We start from the raw sequence: 15,299 nt of genomic DNA on the forward strand, positions 1-15,299 counted from the left end.
TTTCACTCAGTTTATCATCTTTGGTAAAATCCTCTACTCTTGAAACTAATCTGATGCCTAGGGAAGAACAAGACTTTTTTAAATCTCTATACTGCCTTTATTAAAAAGAACAAAAATCGAGGCACTTTCCGTGCAGAAGTTTAAAATATTTTATTTAGAAAAGACCTATTTTTTTCTCAGAAATGCAAAAGCAAGCAACTTGAACAGCCCTAGAGAACATACTCCAAGAAAAGGGGAAAAGCATAATAATGCTTTCCAAAGTGATTGGGCTTAAATAGGCAGTTATTTAGCCCACAGTCCAACATGAGTTTTGTTCCATTTTGGATAAACTAAGCGAAAGTATGTAAGAAGTGTACTTAAATAAGATACAACCAACAGAAAACGTAGGTTCTGATGTGCAGAGGACTGCTTTCAAAAAAACTGAATCTTCCTTCACACAAAGGCATTGTATAACTCTGGCCTACAAAGTACAGTACTATTTTCTATCCTTCTCTCTCCACCTCAACAGCATCTAAAAGAAAAAAGAAAAAAAAAGCACCCTTCAAAGTACTTACCTCCCCTTTCAAACACAATATTCTGAAATCACATACACATGCAGACCCTCTCTAACAAATGAGACGCTGGAATCTAACACTTCAGCAGGAGGGGCTCCRAGAAGAGGAAAGAATAAACTAAGCACATGCATGCTAAAGATATCAAGCACACGTGTTTTAATTCATCTTAGGCAATTCTGCCATATGGAGTAACAAAAAGAATGGTTATGTGCTTGCACTGAGTGCAACACCAAACAAACGTGAGGTAGAACGGCATGTCAACTGAGAGGAGATCTAATTTACGTGAAAGCTGCTTAGCAGATTAATTTGTATATCTATTTATATGGCACTGTTCCTGCCTTCTCTGAGTGCACTAGATAGGTGGAAAAGAAAAAAACCTTGCTATTATATAAAACATATATCTGAAAGCATTATTCACTATAGTGTGTAGTATAAAAAAGTTAAAGGTTTCTTAATGTTTAAGACAAGCCAATGACCTACTGAACTAAACTTCACTTTTCCTAAGGCTATGCAATGTGTAGGCAGTGATTGAAAGTTCTTTCATTATCTATACAGCTCTTATGTAGCCAAACGACCCACTGTTCTCAAGAGAGCCAACTTGCTCTCATGATTCATATCCTGTTTTGAATCAGCAATCACCAGTGCTTCCTCCCAACTGTATGTGGCAATTTCTTAGGCAGAGTACTATTCTCTAGGTAGGGGTGTGTGTGTGTGTACACGTGTGTGTGTGTGTGTGTGTGTACACGTGTGTGTGTGTGCATATATATAATTTTTTTTAAAATTTATTTCATTTTGACCACAGTGTGAAACAAAGACTGGTGATCAAGATTTCTTCACAACTCTGGAAAAAGGCTATTAAAATGCATTTGGCAGACCTGCCAGAGAAAAAGTGCATTAAATAACAACAAGGGACCTCAGAGAAATTAACTGTATCTCTTTATTGTTAACCAATGAATGTTATCCAAAATAGTAGATGTAATTGTAGCTTAATTGTACAACACAAAACATGATGCTAAAGGAAAAAAGCATGTGGAAAATTACTTCACCAAGTAATCATTAAATGTTTTTTTAGTATTTCTGCACCAGTAATTGTTCCCAACTGCTGGTGACAGCAGCTATTACCACTTTGTTCATTGTGAAAATCCATATTACAAATGGTTGTTCCTGGTTGTTTAGAAAAAATCACACAGCTTTATAAATGGATCTAATCCATTTAGCCCTATTCTATATACTGTAGATTTATGAACAGCAAACTTTACTGGTATTTTTCCCCAACACTGAAACTGATATATCAATGTTAGTGCACACTTTCCAGGGAAAAAACTACGAACTCATTGGAAGCACAGTATTTCACCTGCTATGGCAAGCTGCTCAAATACTTCAGAAATTTGCTAATGCTTCGATGTATGAAGCCTGTGAAATAAACTGTTCTTACAATGCACTGCAAGTAGAAACACCAACTTCCACCAAGCAGCATTTTGAAGCGTGCACACCATTTGCACATCAGTCTTTAAGGTTTACCAGATATGTATAGTCCCACAGAACAAAAATATATTAATGTATCTTTATTTTCATGATGTCACCCCACACAGCCAACCTCGAACTCTGCCCCAAAAAACCCCAACACTAGTTGGACTGTTCATAAGAAATTTAAACCTGTTGTGCATGAAAAAATGCTTAATAAAATGGCAAATTTTAATAGATAAGTGTAAATTTATGAGTGCATAATATCAAACAGAAGAGAGCTGAACCATCCTCAGAGAAAGCAGGGCTCTTCCCTTACAAATATTTACCAAGGTACTACAAAAGAAGGAATAATCACAGTCCACATGAACTGCAAAGTTATTTCCCAAAACTTAATTTCTAAACTGAGTCTTAAAAAAAAATAATAATAATAATCAATATGGGAAGTACTTAATAACAATGATCTGACATCAAATACGACAAGTTACAATACTAGCCTCACTGTGAACTGAAGCTACAAATGCTTTTTCCTCCAATTACGTGAACTTTCATTTGGTATTTGGAAACCCCAAAACAAGCTAACACACACGTTCCACACCCCTCCCAGAAGATAGTATACCAGTGACAGGTTACAGCTTTAACACACACAAGATGTTTTTACAATTTAAACTCAACAAAAAGGCAGTTAAACAGTAATTAGCACTATAAACCCATCCTGAAGTAAAACAAATCCTTAGGAGTAAGGACTCCTAGCTCTCTTGTGGTATCACTATACAGTGATAACCAACTTAAATAGTTTTTTCATGGTGTTTGAAGGACCAGTCATCATGTATATAGAAGTGAGGTAGGATACTGTCCCCTCCCTGGGACTGATGTTTTCATATGCTCCCTTGCCAGAAAGATCCAGGTTTCCCTACTGCAAATAAAATAATTACAAGCAAACAGCATATAGAGCTTTGCATTTTTCTTCTTTGCTGAATTAGAACATTTTGTGCATCTAAAATAATCATCTATGAAAAGCAATATTTATTCAAGCCTATCAGCAGACATGCTGCCCACAGGTAGCGTTCCATTTAAGCAACATCTCCTGGAACTACCACCTGCCATCCAGACCTTTGTGAACAGGTAGGCAAAGAAAACCATCAATGATGACAGGACATGAAACACCAAAGAATTTCACTTGTGAGAACAGCCAACATAAAACCAACAAAAATCCCACTAAAAGTCAGTAATATCAAACTCCTAATAGTGTGGCTAATTTGAAAACTGTGAATTCATTTCAGCTCCATTACTCTATTTCTTAATGTTTATGTAGTACGTACACTTGTCAGTCATATACTTCACATCAGTTTTCAAAGAAAAAAAGAAACAATGAAAATGAAAACATAAGAGGGGAAAAAAAATTGTCAACATTCTCCACACCCTCCCCCCATAAAGTCAGGGATGACAGACTGCCTTATTGTTGAATGGCTTCCCCAAATTTTTCTTTTAATCATTGCAGTCAAACTGGTACTAAGTGCTTTGGCAAAGTGGGGTGCAATCCATCAGATCTGCAAAGGCCTGCTTTTTTCTCTGTTGGTGGTTCAGCTTTACGAGGAACATATATGCAAAATAACAGCTCTCACATTGCTTCAAACTCATCAATACGTTGTTTTGTATTGCCTTGTCGGATTTGTCGAAGAGTCTTGTACTTATCACGGCCTGCTTTAACATTCTCAGCATGAAGGACATCATTTTGTGTTTTCTTGGTTTCATCTCTGGCTTGAGCCAACTCAGAACTTAAAGCCTGTTGAATAAAATATTTGTATTTAAGTGTTTTTTACTACTCTTTCTGTGATTCTGGAATTTCTGATAACACATGTTCAGCAGCTCAAAAGACCTGGCTGTACTAAAGTTGTGAGTCTATCACAATGATCGCAGAGGGGGGGGAAGAGACTGTAGAATTCTTTCCTTCTAGAAGTACTGGCATCAACGTACCAAGAAAGGTCCCATATCACAATATCCAAGACCAGCGGGATAAAGCAGGAGAATGACCGTATTTCAATTTCTGCTCAACTAAATAAGTGTATCACACTTATCTCTCTGCTTCTGTTCAGTGACTGGCAAAGCAGAAGAGATGGATGTTACACATACACACTTACTACCAAGATATTGCTGCCAGAAAACTAAATGACATTCCATTTCTTTGATTTCTTTCCCAAATACACATTGTGTAACACATTAAAACGCTACCACTAACATTAAATTATCATGCTCGGAGTGGTAAGGTCTTGGTGGACATAATCTGTTTCATGAAAGTAAAATTTCACCCTAAATTGGTATCTATTTTTGCATTTACAAAGTTTGCAAAATAACTACAAATAAACTCTAATACTATTAAACAATCATCTGTTTATACTATACACTTCAGTATTCAAAAAGGAAAGCATTCTGTTTCAGCATTCAGTATCCTGGACATTACACAATTACTAGATACGCTAACTGGCCAATGTGACAACATACTAATGCTTTTTAATCTACAAAATATAACTTAACATCCAGTGTTTTTATTTATTTAGCTTCTAAAATACTCATTCACCAACCGATCTCATTCATGGTAATTGATCTAGTAAGTGATAAGAAAGTGATTCCTTAGCATACTATAATTTCATCAAGATTATTGAAAAATAAAGAATGAAAAACTAATGCCTTAATTATGTTGATAAAACTGTAAGTCTTTATTACCTGGAGCTGTTTCTTAACACGTTCATTTTTCTGTGTTTCTGTTACCCGTTCCTCCTCACTCCTGTGATTCATGACACCATCAGAAGACAGTTCTGCACTGGCTTCAGCATTGTTCTCATCATGTTCATCATGCTCATTCTCTGTTGGAGGAATAACTGGTGGAGGAGGAGGTGGAGGAGGAGCAGACATTACAGATTTCAATTCTTCTTTGGTCTTTTCCAAGTCCTCCTGCGCTGCAAAAGCCTAAATACAATAAACAATACTCAGCATTTTAAAAGTGATGTACCAATAATGAGGGAATTTGAAACAAATATTTGAGATGCTTTCAACGCAAGGTAACTATCCTCTCCATAAATGAATCAGGATTAGCTTAGAGGTTGAGAACTGTCAAATAGAAATACAGGGTAAAAGACCTATGAATGTAAGAACAGCCGTAGCACCTATCCATCTAATCCAGCTATTTCCAGCAGTAGCCAAGAAGAACAACAGAACACAGCAATCAATGATTGTTCTCCAACTTATCTGTCCTCCAGAGATTTGAGGCTCAGGGACTTTCTGAACCAAAAGGTGATGTCTTTGGCTTTAATGTCCAACCAGGACTTTTCACTATGAATTTGTTCCATCATTTTTTGAATCTATGGAAAGAATTAGTATTCACATCCCACAGATAACTAGTTTCTGTGAAGAAATGTCCTTTTGCTTTAAACAATCATGTCTAGTTTCATTTGATGTGCCTCAGGTCCTGTTTCTCTCTTCACCAACACTCACGATTTTATGCATCTTTATCAGATCCCTCCTGAGGCATTTATTTTCCAGCATGAAGCTCCAATCTATTTCATCACTGTACACACAGAAGCCACTTTAGATTTTTACCATACTTTTGTGATGAGAATTTTATGTCAATTTACGACTTAGAAACAGATTAGGCAGTTTGGCATTAGAAGACTGGGGGACTAAAACATCTACAGAAGGTTTCTCTGAAGCCTAAGGGAAGAAGCTTCAAAGTCATGGAATTCCAATGGGATTTCTGCACTCATCTCCCTTAGCTTCTTTGAAGTTTGGAGGACTTCACACAACATGAACTCATTACTTTGTGCTGCCATTCTGAGGCTTCCTCTTCTTTCTTTTTCTTGGCCTCCTCTAGAAGTGCAATCTTGGCAGTGAATTCAGCAAGTTCTGCTGCCTGAAACAGAAAATGAAATAGAAATCTTAATTTGATACCATTTTGGCTCTGCAGTGAAAGAGAGCAGAGCCTTTGCTGTGATCTGTCTTGGAAAAAGTCAGTTATCATCCATCATGTCTCTTCATTAAAACTAGAAGTTTAAAATAGGAAAGAGAGGGGCCGAACAGTACTCTGCCTGATACAAATAAGTCAAGAGGAGGGAAAAAAGAAAAAAAAAAAAAAAGTCTTCTGAACTTCCTGAGCTTACTGTGAAAAGACAGCTGCAGATACAATTCAGCATTTGAGTTTTTCGATTTAATATAGCTTTAATAACTCAACCAACATGCTGATGATTCTGGACCATACTCTCAGTACTTTAAGACTAAATCTCACCTTCAGCACTGACTGTCATGCTGAGGTTGTAGAAGACCAAAAGTTGTTCTGTAGCCAAGAAACTCTTAGACAGTTATGTTGCCCTTCTCAGTATGTATAAGTTTTTTACTAGAACTAATTTAACATAGAATGCAAGAAAGCACTGTATATGTAGGAAATAGGGATGGAGGAGAAAAAAAAAAATCACAGTAATAGTCACCAACTCCCCTTCACCCCTGCCTCAAGCATCTTCAAGCTTCAGAATGGAATTGCTTCAGCAGAGAATAGGCTGCCCAGCAGACTGCAGAAAGAAGCCTTTCTCATTCTCAACCGGACAAACTTGACACTATCACAAAAAGAGATTAACAGGTGTGGTCAGCCTGAAACGTGTCCTTCATCATTTGTTTCCTGAATGTCTCAAGTGGGCTTTTTTTTTTTTTTGCACATAGGGGCAAATGTAATGATTTCTAATAAAGTGCCACAACAATCTGTAACACTTATACCTGTGTTTCAGCACACTTGTTCAGAAAAAATAGATGTAACCAACCCCCAAGGCTATATTTTCAGCTGTATTTTCCAATTTGTTTCAAAACAAGATCAAGGCTTCTTACTAGTTGCTCCTGGTTCTTCATTTGATCTGCTGCCTGCTTGGCTAGAGCAGCTTTAGCTTCTTCAGCTGCTCGACGCTCCTTTTCCAAGCGCTCTGCTTCCTCCTTTGCACGCTTTCGTTCTTGATCCAGTTCTAGAGCTCTTCTRGTCTGTTCTTCTAGTTCTGCCCAAAGGAAAATTTGCAGACAAGATATTTTCTCACCAAAAAAACTAAGTACACAAATATACATATGTAGACATGCACATACACCCTCTCTTAACCATATATAAAATCTCCTTAGAAATCAGTCATGCTCTCTTACGGTAAAGAAGCCAAAAACTCTTATACTGTACTAAAGTGCCTGACAACTTAATTACAAATGACTCCTCAGACATATACCACTAGCAAAATGACCTAAGACCCACTGAAAGGTTCACAAACTCTCTCCAGAGAGCAAAGCCAACTTTAAAGGATGCAAATATGACAACCTGAAATCAAGAGAGGAATAAGAGTTGTCTAGCTGCCTGGTTAGAAAAATATTGTTTCTTCCTATTTCACTCATCTGATTTCTGTCATGTGGATTGCAATAATTCACCAGTAAGGTAAGATCTGAATACACAAAATACTTCTTCGATGTGTAAAAAGGAAGCAACTATGACAAAGTCTTTCTGTAGCTTCTTCCTGGTTCTAAYGAGAAATGTTTTTGTATGTTTTTGCTTAGGCATTAAGAGAAATATTTTTTCAGTTTTCATTTTACGGGAAGAAGGGAAACAAAGTGAATCATCATTTTAAAGTGTTCATAAAATTTGCTGGATACCTTATTCAGACGAGTAAGATGCACTATTAAACTATTAGCAATGTCTCTTATAATTGCATAGACAAGGGAACTTGCAAATATAAGAGTATTTCTGTTCACAAAATAAGTGGCTACCAGTTAGCAAAACTTACAAAGACACACCTGTGGAAGCAAAGAGTAAAAGTGTAAGTGAGAAGCAGAGTGCCTATCAGATCAAATTTGCCATTGTTCTCTGACTTAACATGTATGTGAACAGCATAGGACGGTATAACAAATAACATGATTTCTAAGTGTTAGACTCCAAGTGAAAAATTCTTAAGTTCTCTTGTTTACTAGGATTATTTCTGATAATCCAAATTTGAAGGACAAAAGCAGGGGCACATTATTACAGGTATATGGACTTACTTTTGGAAATGCAGTACTTACATAAGTAAACTAGAATGCATAAATATTTAAAAAACACTATTCAAACACTCAAAATGTATGATATATAATCACTGTTTTAATATGTGAACAATAGAAGGCTACATGGGAACATATTATTTCATATATTGTGTCCGAAATTAGACCATATTGTTTAGAAGAGCTATTGGAAGATCAAAAGTTCGTTGGGAATTAAGCCCTTTTTTCTTTCCATTTTGCTAATTTGATGGTTTTATATTTTTCTTTCCATTAGAACAGATTTCTCAGAATATATGTAGTACATCAACTTGTAAGAGTCATAATCAAGACTTCTATCACAAAGTAATTCATGCTTTAGAAAAAGACATTTCATTATGATATATGGATGTACTCAGGACAAGGTCAAAAAAGAACAAGGCACAGTTACTAGTTGTGTCAGCATACAGAACTTAAGAACACCAAACTAAAATATTTTTGAGAAATTATCAGGAATTATTTTATTTCTATAACATAGTTAACATTCATCCTGCTCCCTATCTGTAGGGATGCATCAATTGGAACCCTATCAACAAGTTAGGGTAGCTGTAGAGATGCTACTTATTTTTAAATTCCCTGACATCTCTGTATATTCAGTTGCTTATACTTTCACAAAAAGGTTTGAGACTGACTTTCTTCCCACTGAGTGTTCTGCCTTAGATTGCTTTTTTGTTCATTTATTTAAATTCTGGCCCAAACAACAGGAAATCCATTTGCCAGATTATTTAAAAAACCCAAAATACAACAACCCACAGAAGAAAAATGCTTTAATTGTTTCTAAGAAGCTCTAGCATATCATAGCTCCATGATTTTAAGCAAGGGCAGAAACCTGCAGAGAAACGTGTCAAGGAAGCATCTTTTCCACTGTTTGACAAAGTACTGCCCAAGTTGTCAAATTACAATCACATACACATCTTTCAAAGACTCATGTGAGACTGGGGGCTGAAGTAGCTCAGCTGGGAGAGTGTTAGACCGAAGACCTAGGAGTCCCTGGTTCAAGCCCGGGCTTCAGCTGGGGGAGGGGGGATCCTTGTTGCTGCAACACTGTCTACCATGCTCTACATGACCCTGCTGGAGCAGGGGGGTTGCACTAGATGATCTCCAGAGGTCCCTTCCAACCTTGCCAATTCCRTGATCTGTTAGTGATTCGCTTTTGCTTCCAGAAAATGCCTGCCCTAGCCCAAAGCTGAGGAAGCAGAGCCTTCCCTGACAGCAGCCTTAAGCAAGGAGATGCAGGAATGTGACAGTCGTAGGAACTGCTCACAGCGCTTTTGATGGCTGCTTCTGTGGTATCATGTGAAACAGTGTCAGGAGAAGCTCCCAAACACCGGAGCTCCCTGTCCATACCATTAAACCTTTAGAAGCATGATGGCACTGCTTTGGCCTGGGCCAAATAGCTACCTCTCGCATAATTCCAAGGTTTGAGAGTCAGCTGCCTGGCTGCATTCAACCTATTACAGACGGCAAGATTTTAAAAGTATGGAGGTAGAGATAAAAATCTGTCTTAGGTATATGTAATTTATTAGCGCAAATATAGTCCATGATTCTCTTTATCAAGCCCAAAGCCAAGAATTATGAGCAAAACAGGAACTGAACTTTCAAGAATGTGAACCAATACTCAAGTGAGAGAGAAAAAAAAATCCTGGACAGGAGGGACCAAATACAGCAGTAGAGGCTCAACAGGCTGGTCCGACAGAAAAACAGAACTGTATTTAGGAAACAGACAGGAGCCCATGGCCAAATTTGACAAGCAAGCAAAACGAAGGCAAAGAGACCAGGACAGGAACTTGCAACAAAAAAGCTAAATTCAGCCAAGATCCTACAGGAAGTACTTTGAATCCTTCTCTCAAACCCCAGGTTTTCAGCACTTCAAGCATTTCGTAATACTGAATTAAACAGCACACCCAATTTCCATTTTAATAAAGAAAATTAAAGCTCTTGCCATATTAGAATGTTAAAATATATATACACCATCTATTAACTCTTAAACACTACTTAAGATTATAAATACATAAATTTTTTCATTATTAGTTAAAAATCTTCCTCCTTGTCCCCCTAAAAACAAAAGAAAATTTATGAAACTGAACCAGCCATGTGAACAAACCATTGTCACCACATATAACACCAGGAACAGCAAGAACTCACCTTTCTGAGCTTTCATTGTTTGTTCTTCAATTTGTTTTAAGCGTTCCATTAATTCTTCCTTTTCACGCTCTATTCTTTCTTTTTCCTTTTCTGCTATCTCCCTTTTTTTCTTCTCATTTTCTAATTGTGCCCTAAAAATTAAAAAAAAAATGTTTTTAGTCCTCAAGTGGGTCAAATTTTGCTCTCTCAGGATTCTGATAGTGCATTTCTTAGTTTACTTACTTAGTAGAGAAGCTAAACATTTAGTTTACAACGCAAACTGAAGAATTAAGTTTCCGTGTTTCAAAGTATTGCACAAAAAAAGAATTTATGAATGGAATTGTAACAGACAAGCAGCCTTGGCTATAGTTTAACCAAGTTAAATCCACAGCTACAGCTGCATTTCAGAAAAGGCTGACGTTTTATCTAGGCTAGAAAAAGCAACTATTTTTTAACATATAAAAGATAAATTATGTTATTCTTCACTGAACTTTTTTAAACGTTTTCAGGTAGATTGTACAAGTTTTTAGGAATTGGGCAACAGAGAATTAAGACTATTTAACAAAAACATCTTAATGAGAAACAACTGTACAGGTATCATTAGTATTACTGAAAGCTCAAAAAGGATACGGCTTTCTATTAAGACAGTTTAATCTCGCCATTCTACAAACCTGCTTACGTACTACAGAAAGAAAAGCAGACTTCTCTTTTCTAGAATACTAGAACATCTAATATACTATGATTTAATTTTCTCAAAGTGTAGAAGAGTTTCATTCTGTTTCATGGGAAGTTTGTTATTTACCTTTCCAATTGTTTCTGATGTTTCTCCTCTCTAGCCTGGGCCTTCATCTGTTGCACTTCAATTGTATCAGGTTTTCTCCTCCTCATGTACAATTCATGATTTCCCATACACAGTGCCAAAATTCGCTTATTAATTCTCAGACGGGGTGCATAAAAAACAAAATCCTAGCAAAAATAATTGCAGCATATCCATTAATCTAAAAATAGTCGTGATAATACTCAGAAGTATTACTGCATGCTTGCATTTGTTAATTTTAATCTTACAAATATTTTAACCTTTTTCCTCCGACCAATCCAATACCACAAATCTGTAAATCCAGTTATTGGAAAGAACTTGCAGAACAAATTCAAAACCACATCTGGATTCCTCTGTATAGAAGTTAGCTATTTCTGCACAAAGTAATTTACTTAATCTTCCAAAAACAGTGAGACTATACTCTTATTTGAATATGTAAGCTAATTCAGTGCTTTGCCTAGAAAAACTCATGAAAGATGCTGTTGTAGTACAAGCAAAAAAAGAGAACAAAATAGAAAAATATTTAACATATTACACCATAGCTTTTCAACTCATCACAAAATATTAGCTGACTGTTTAAAATAATAAAAGAGGAAGAAAACTTAACAGTATCAGCCAGAATGAAAAGAGAAAAGTTGAACATACCATATTTGAAAATAAGTATTTCCTTTTGAATACTGGCTATTCTACCAATATGAAAAATCAGTGGCATAAAATATTTATTCGTGCCATAGCACAAGAACAAGTCCCTTCACGTTTAAAACTTCTCATACACAGGCCTACTATTCTACAGACTACTTACAGGGGCCTTTTTGTCAATTGGCTTTATAACAAATTTTTTGTCATTAAAAGAGATGTTTCTTATTTCACTCCAAGGAAAACCAATCTTGGGTGTCAACCTTCAAAGAGAAAGAGTTCTCATTAGAAGAAGCACAAGTGTGTATTTTAAGTCCAATAATCTATAAATCTATTAATTCTGTAGCATTTTCACAACTGCACATTAAAATTACATTTACTAAATGAGACAACAGTTCAAGTACATTTTAGTAGGCAACATTTACACATTATTACAGGCCCAGCAAATGAATAAACTACAGACTATGATGGCACTGCAACAGAAGGCATTTAGAAATTTCAGTTTGACTTACCTGCTCATTAAGTAATGCTAAACATTACAGTCACGTACTGATTCTATATAAGCAACTAATCATCTCAACTTTACTGAAAAGGATGGCTATTTCAATGAGTATATAATTGCAGAAAAGCCTGTCATTTGAAAGACTGAAATTAAATTAGCCTTYAGTAATGCTACAGTATGGTTTAACTTTAAGATACATATTCCTGCATTCCTAAAGTTCAAGTTAAATTTCATCCCCATTGCATTTTAAGCTAAATAAGATAATGTAAATAGAAAAAACTTGCTAGGCCTATGGAAAAAAAATACTTAAAATTATGCATTTGGTGCAAAGTACTGTAACTATTTCTGYTCTTAATTTAAGTACAAGATTAGAAAAACAGTTTAAGTACTTGATTGCTAACCATCAGAAATGAAAGAATATCCAAAAACAGCAGCTCTTTCAATTGATTCTCTGAATATTTCCTCCATCTTTCAGGAGTTACATTGCCATCTAATGGCAATTAAGGCTTATAGAATTTTGTTAGGGAGTATAAACATTAGTAGAGAGCATGAAATTTCAGTTCAGTTAGTTACAGCTATCAGGAGTTTGACTTGTGGTTAATTTCACTGTGAAAATACCGTTAACATCAAATACTAGTAGCAGAGGTGTCTGGAAAGAAACAAAACAGTGAGTCTGTTCATCTGTTTTTATGATTCTTCAAATTTTGTACATTTCAGCTTTATCACTTTTCAAGTAGGACAGACTCTTTGATCTTCTTACCAGGACTCAAGAAACATTGATTGTCTTTGATGTCTAAAAGTTTTTAGTTACCAAAGCTTTTCTTGCTCTAACAGCTATAATTCTAACTGCTGCTCTTAAAATACATTTCTTATCAAATATGTTGCCCAGCTTCTCAATGTCCTTTTCATCCTGACTGAAGCGGAGGTCTTGAGGGAGTGAAAAAGTACAAAAAGAAACCACGTAAGAAATGGTTTAGCTATCAAATATCCATATTTAGCAATGCAAATTTAAATTCATACAGAATTTGAAGAATGCTCTTCCATTCCCCTACTTTGCATCCCTATGTAATCTTTAAAATTCAAATATTCTAGTAGATAACTTCTATCATTTTGTCTTTTACATAGATTAGAAGGTCTTTGAGAACTCATTTTGCTAGATGTTATAGAAACATGCAGTAAGGTAGGTTTTATACAAATCTTGGATAGGATCTCCTAGGTCAAAATTCCAACAGAAATATTAGCCACTTACTTATCATCATGCTCATAAATATTCAGACCCAAAGCATCAACTCCTAGCCACAATTCAGTTCCTTTTTTATTCTTTATTTCAAAATAGTTGACTCCATACATCTCCAAATCTTGTGCAATCTTAAGGTATTCCATCATAGAATCTTCCCTGATGAAAGAAAATAGTACAATTAAGTTAAATCAAAAATAAATTGTATGAGTAAGGCAATCACAGAATAATTAATTGACACAATCTAGTTAGGAATGTAACTTCTTTAAAATTCATGTGCACATTGATTCAGAWACTTATATAGCTCATTACATTAATACCCAAGTACAGTTCAATCATTACATTTTCTTTTCATTCTGAGAGATAAAGAAATAGTAAATATATTTTAGAGGTTGATAGGCAAACATGAAAAAAGGTAGAGGACAAGCTTGCCTAAAAATGATACAGGTAGCCAATAACTGAACTGGAAAGCCATCAACCCTAACCTTTGGTTTCACAGAAGACTAGTAACTGTCTGCCCTGGTCTGAATAAAAGAAGAAAGTATTTCCCAAACAAAAATAACTCCTCCTCCCAAAATTCCTACTAAACCCAAAAAACTACAAAACCCAAAACACTTAAAGATCATGAAATGTTTTCTTCACAATTACCTTAACATTCCCCTATGCTCCTCATGCCAGTTCTGTATTCTTTCTTCCCACTGTTCCTTTGTCAGTTTATGCTGTTCTAACACACTGTTAACAGAATAAGTTACTATTAAATGAAAATAACCAGAAATTTAATCTCCTGAAGTTATAAAAATAAGTTTGGTATGCAGCATTGTTTTAGTGGGAGAAGTTTAAACATGACTTCCAATAAACTGCTCATCTTTTTAACTCAGACACAGTAAAAACTTTGAATTTCAACAAATGTACATTTCAGAACACCATGAAACCATTTCTTTTGTCATGGATGTGTACCTTTAGTATAGTAAAAGTCATGCCACGTCATATCTCAACTTTCAGTAAAGTCATAAAATGTAATGTTTGAAAACACCTAAAAATGGAGGCCTGTAAAGTCCTCATACAAAAGTGTTGGAAATGAATCTCTTATCTCCAGTTACTTTCAAGTTTTCTATTTGCTGTAATTTGGAAGAAAATATAACACATTAAGACAAGCTAGCAGAATATGTTTTTCCCCAAACTCCCCCTTTTTTWAAAATCAGTAATTAAGCAGTTTAAGAAAACTGATTTGGGTTTACTTAGACAGGACTGCAATGATGGACATGTTTTTGACCTCTTTAGAACTACCAATGTATTACAGAAGTTAAAGGAATCAGATGCATAAAATAAATGCATGGAAAAAAGCATAATGAAGTTTCCATTTCAAGCATTCCTAGAGAAGCCATTTTAAAGGGCAACTAATCAAAGGTAAGACTGTGAGAGGAAGTTATACTGGCTCAGATGCTATTCTTTTTTTCCTCTTTACTCAAGAAAGAGAACATTTTTCATTCAGCCTAGTGTTTTTCCTGCTTTTTATTTGCAATAATTTTCATTACGAATTTGAGGAAGTTATTATCATCTACCCAAAGCGTATGTATCAAAAACTGAAGAAAAAGAGCAAGTATTAAGGAAATTTACTGACTTAAAARATTTTAATTCAGCAGAAGCAAAACTACAGAAATATCAGATAGTTTTATGTATTTTGTAATGCAGAATCACAGAATCAGTAAGGTTGAAAGGGACCTCTGGAGATCATCTAGTCCAACCTCCCTGCTCAGCAGGGTCACCYAGAGCATGGTAGACAGGGTTGCATCCAGGTGGGCCTTGAAGATCTCCAGAGAAGGAGACTCTACCACCTCTCTGGGCAACCTGGTCCAGGGCTCTGTCACTCTCATAGGGAACAAA

The 15,299-nt window shown here is 35.7% G+C and overlaps 1 protein-coding gene across 1 annotated transcript in view; it reads right to left on the bottom strand.

Annotated features, from left to right (window-relative positions):
• Positions 1–1,477: 1,477 nt before the first annotated feature.
• RDX (radixin) overlaps positions 1,478–15,299 on the bottom strand; it is a 30,077-nt gene continuing 16,255 nt past the window's right edge. Inside the window, exons 5-13 of the mRNA XM_085309068.1 lie at positions 14,064–14,147; positions 13,428–13,574; positions 11,843–11,939; positions 11,026–11,189; positions 10,245–10,375; positions 6,888–7,048; positions 5,833–5,925; positions 4,743–4,985; positions 1,478–3,804 (exon numbers count right to left, since the gene is read on the bottom strand). Of these exons, the coding sequence (XP_085165194.1) occupies positions 3,640–3,804; positions 4,743–4,985; positions 5,833–5,925; positions 6,888–7,048; positions 10,245–10,375; positions 11,026–11,189; positions 11,843–11,939; positions 13,428–13,574; positions 14,064–14,147 (1,285 nt within the window). The 3' untranslated portion in view covers positions 1,478–3,639. The remainder of the gene's footprint in view (positions 3,805–4,742; positions 4,986–5,832; positions 5,926–6,887; positions 7,049–10,244; positions 10,376–11,025; positions 11,190–11,842; positions 11,940–13,427; positions 13,575–14,063; positions 14,148–15,299) is intronic.

This window comes from Rhea americana, unplaced genomic scaffold, assembly GCF_003343005.1.
Source record: "Rhea americana isolate MKP2758 unplaced genomic scaffold, rheAme1 scaffold_29, whole genome shotgun sequence".
Taxonomy (NCBI): Eukaryota; Metazoa; Chordata; class Aves; order Rheiformes; family Rheidae; genus Rhea; species Rhea americana.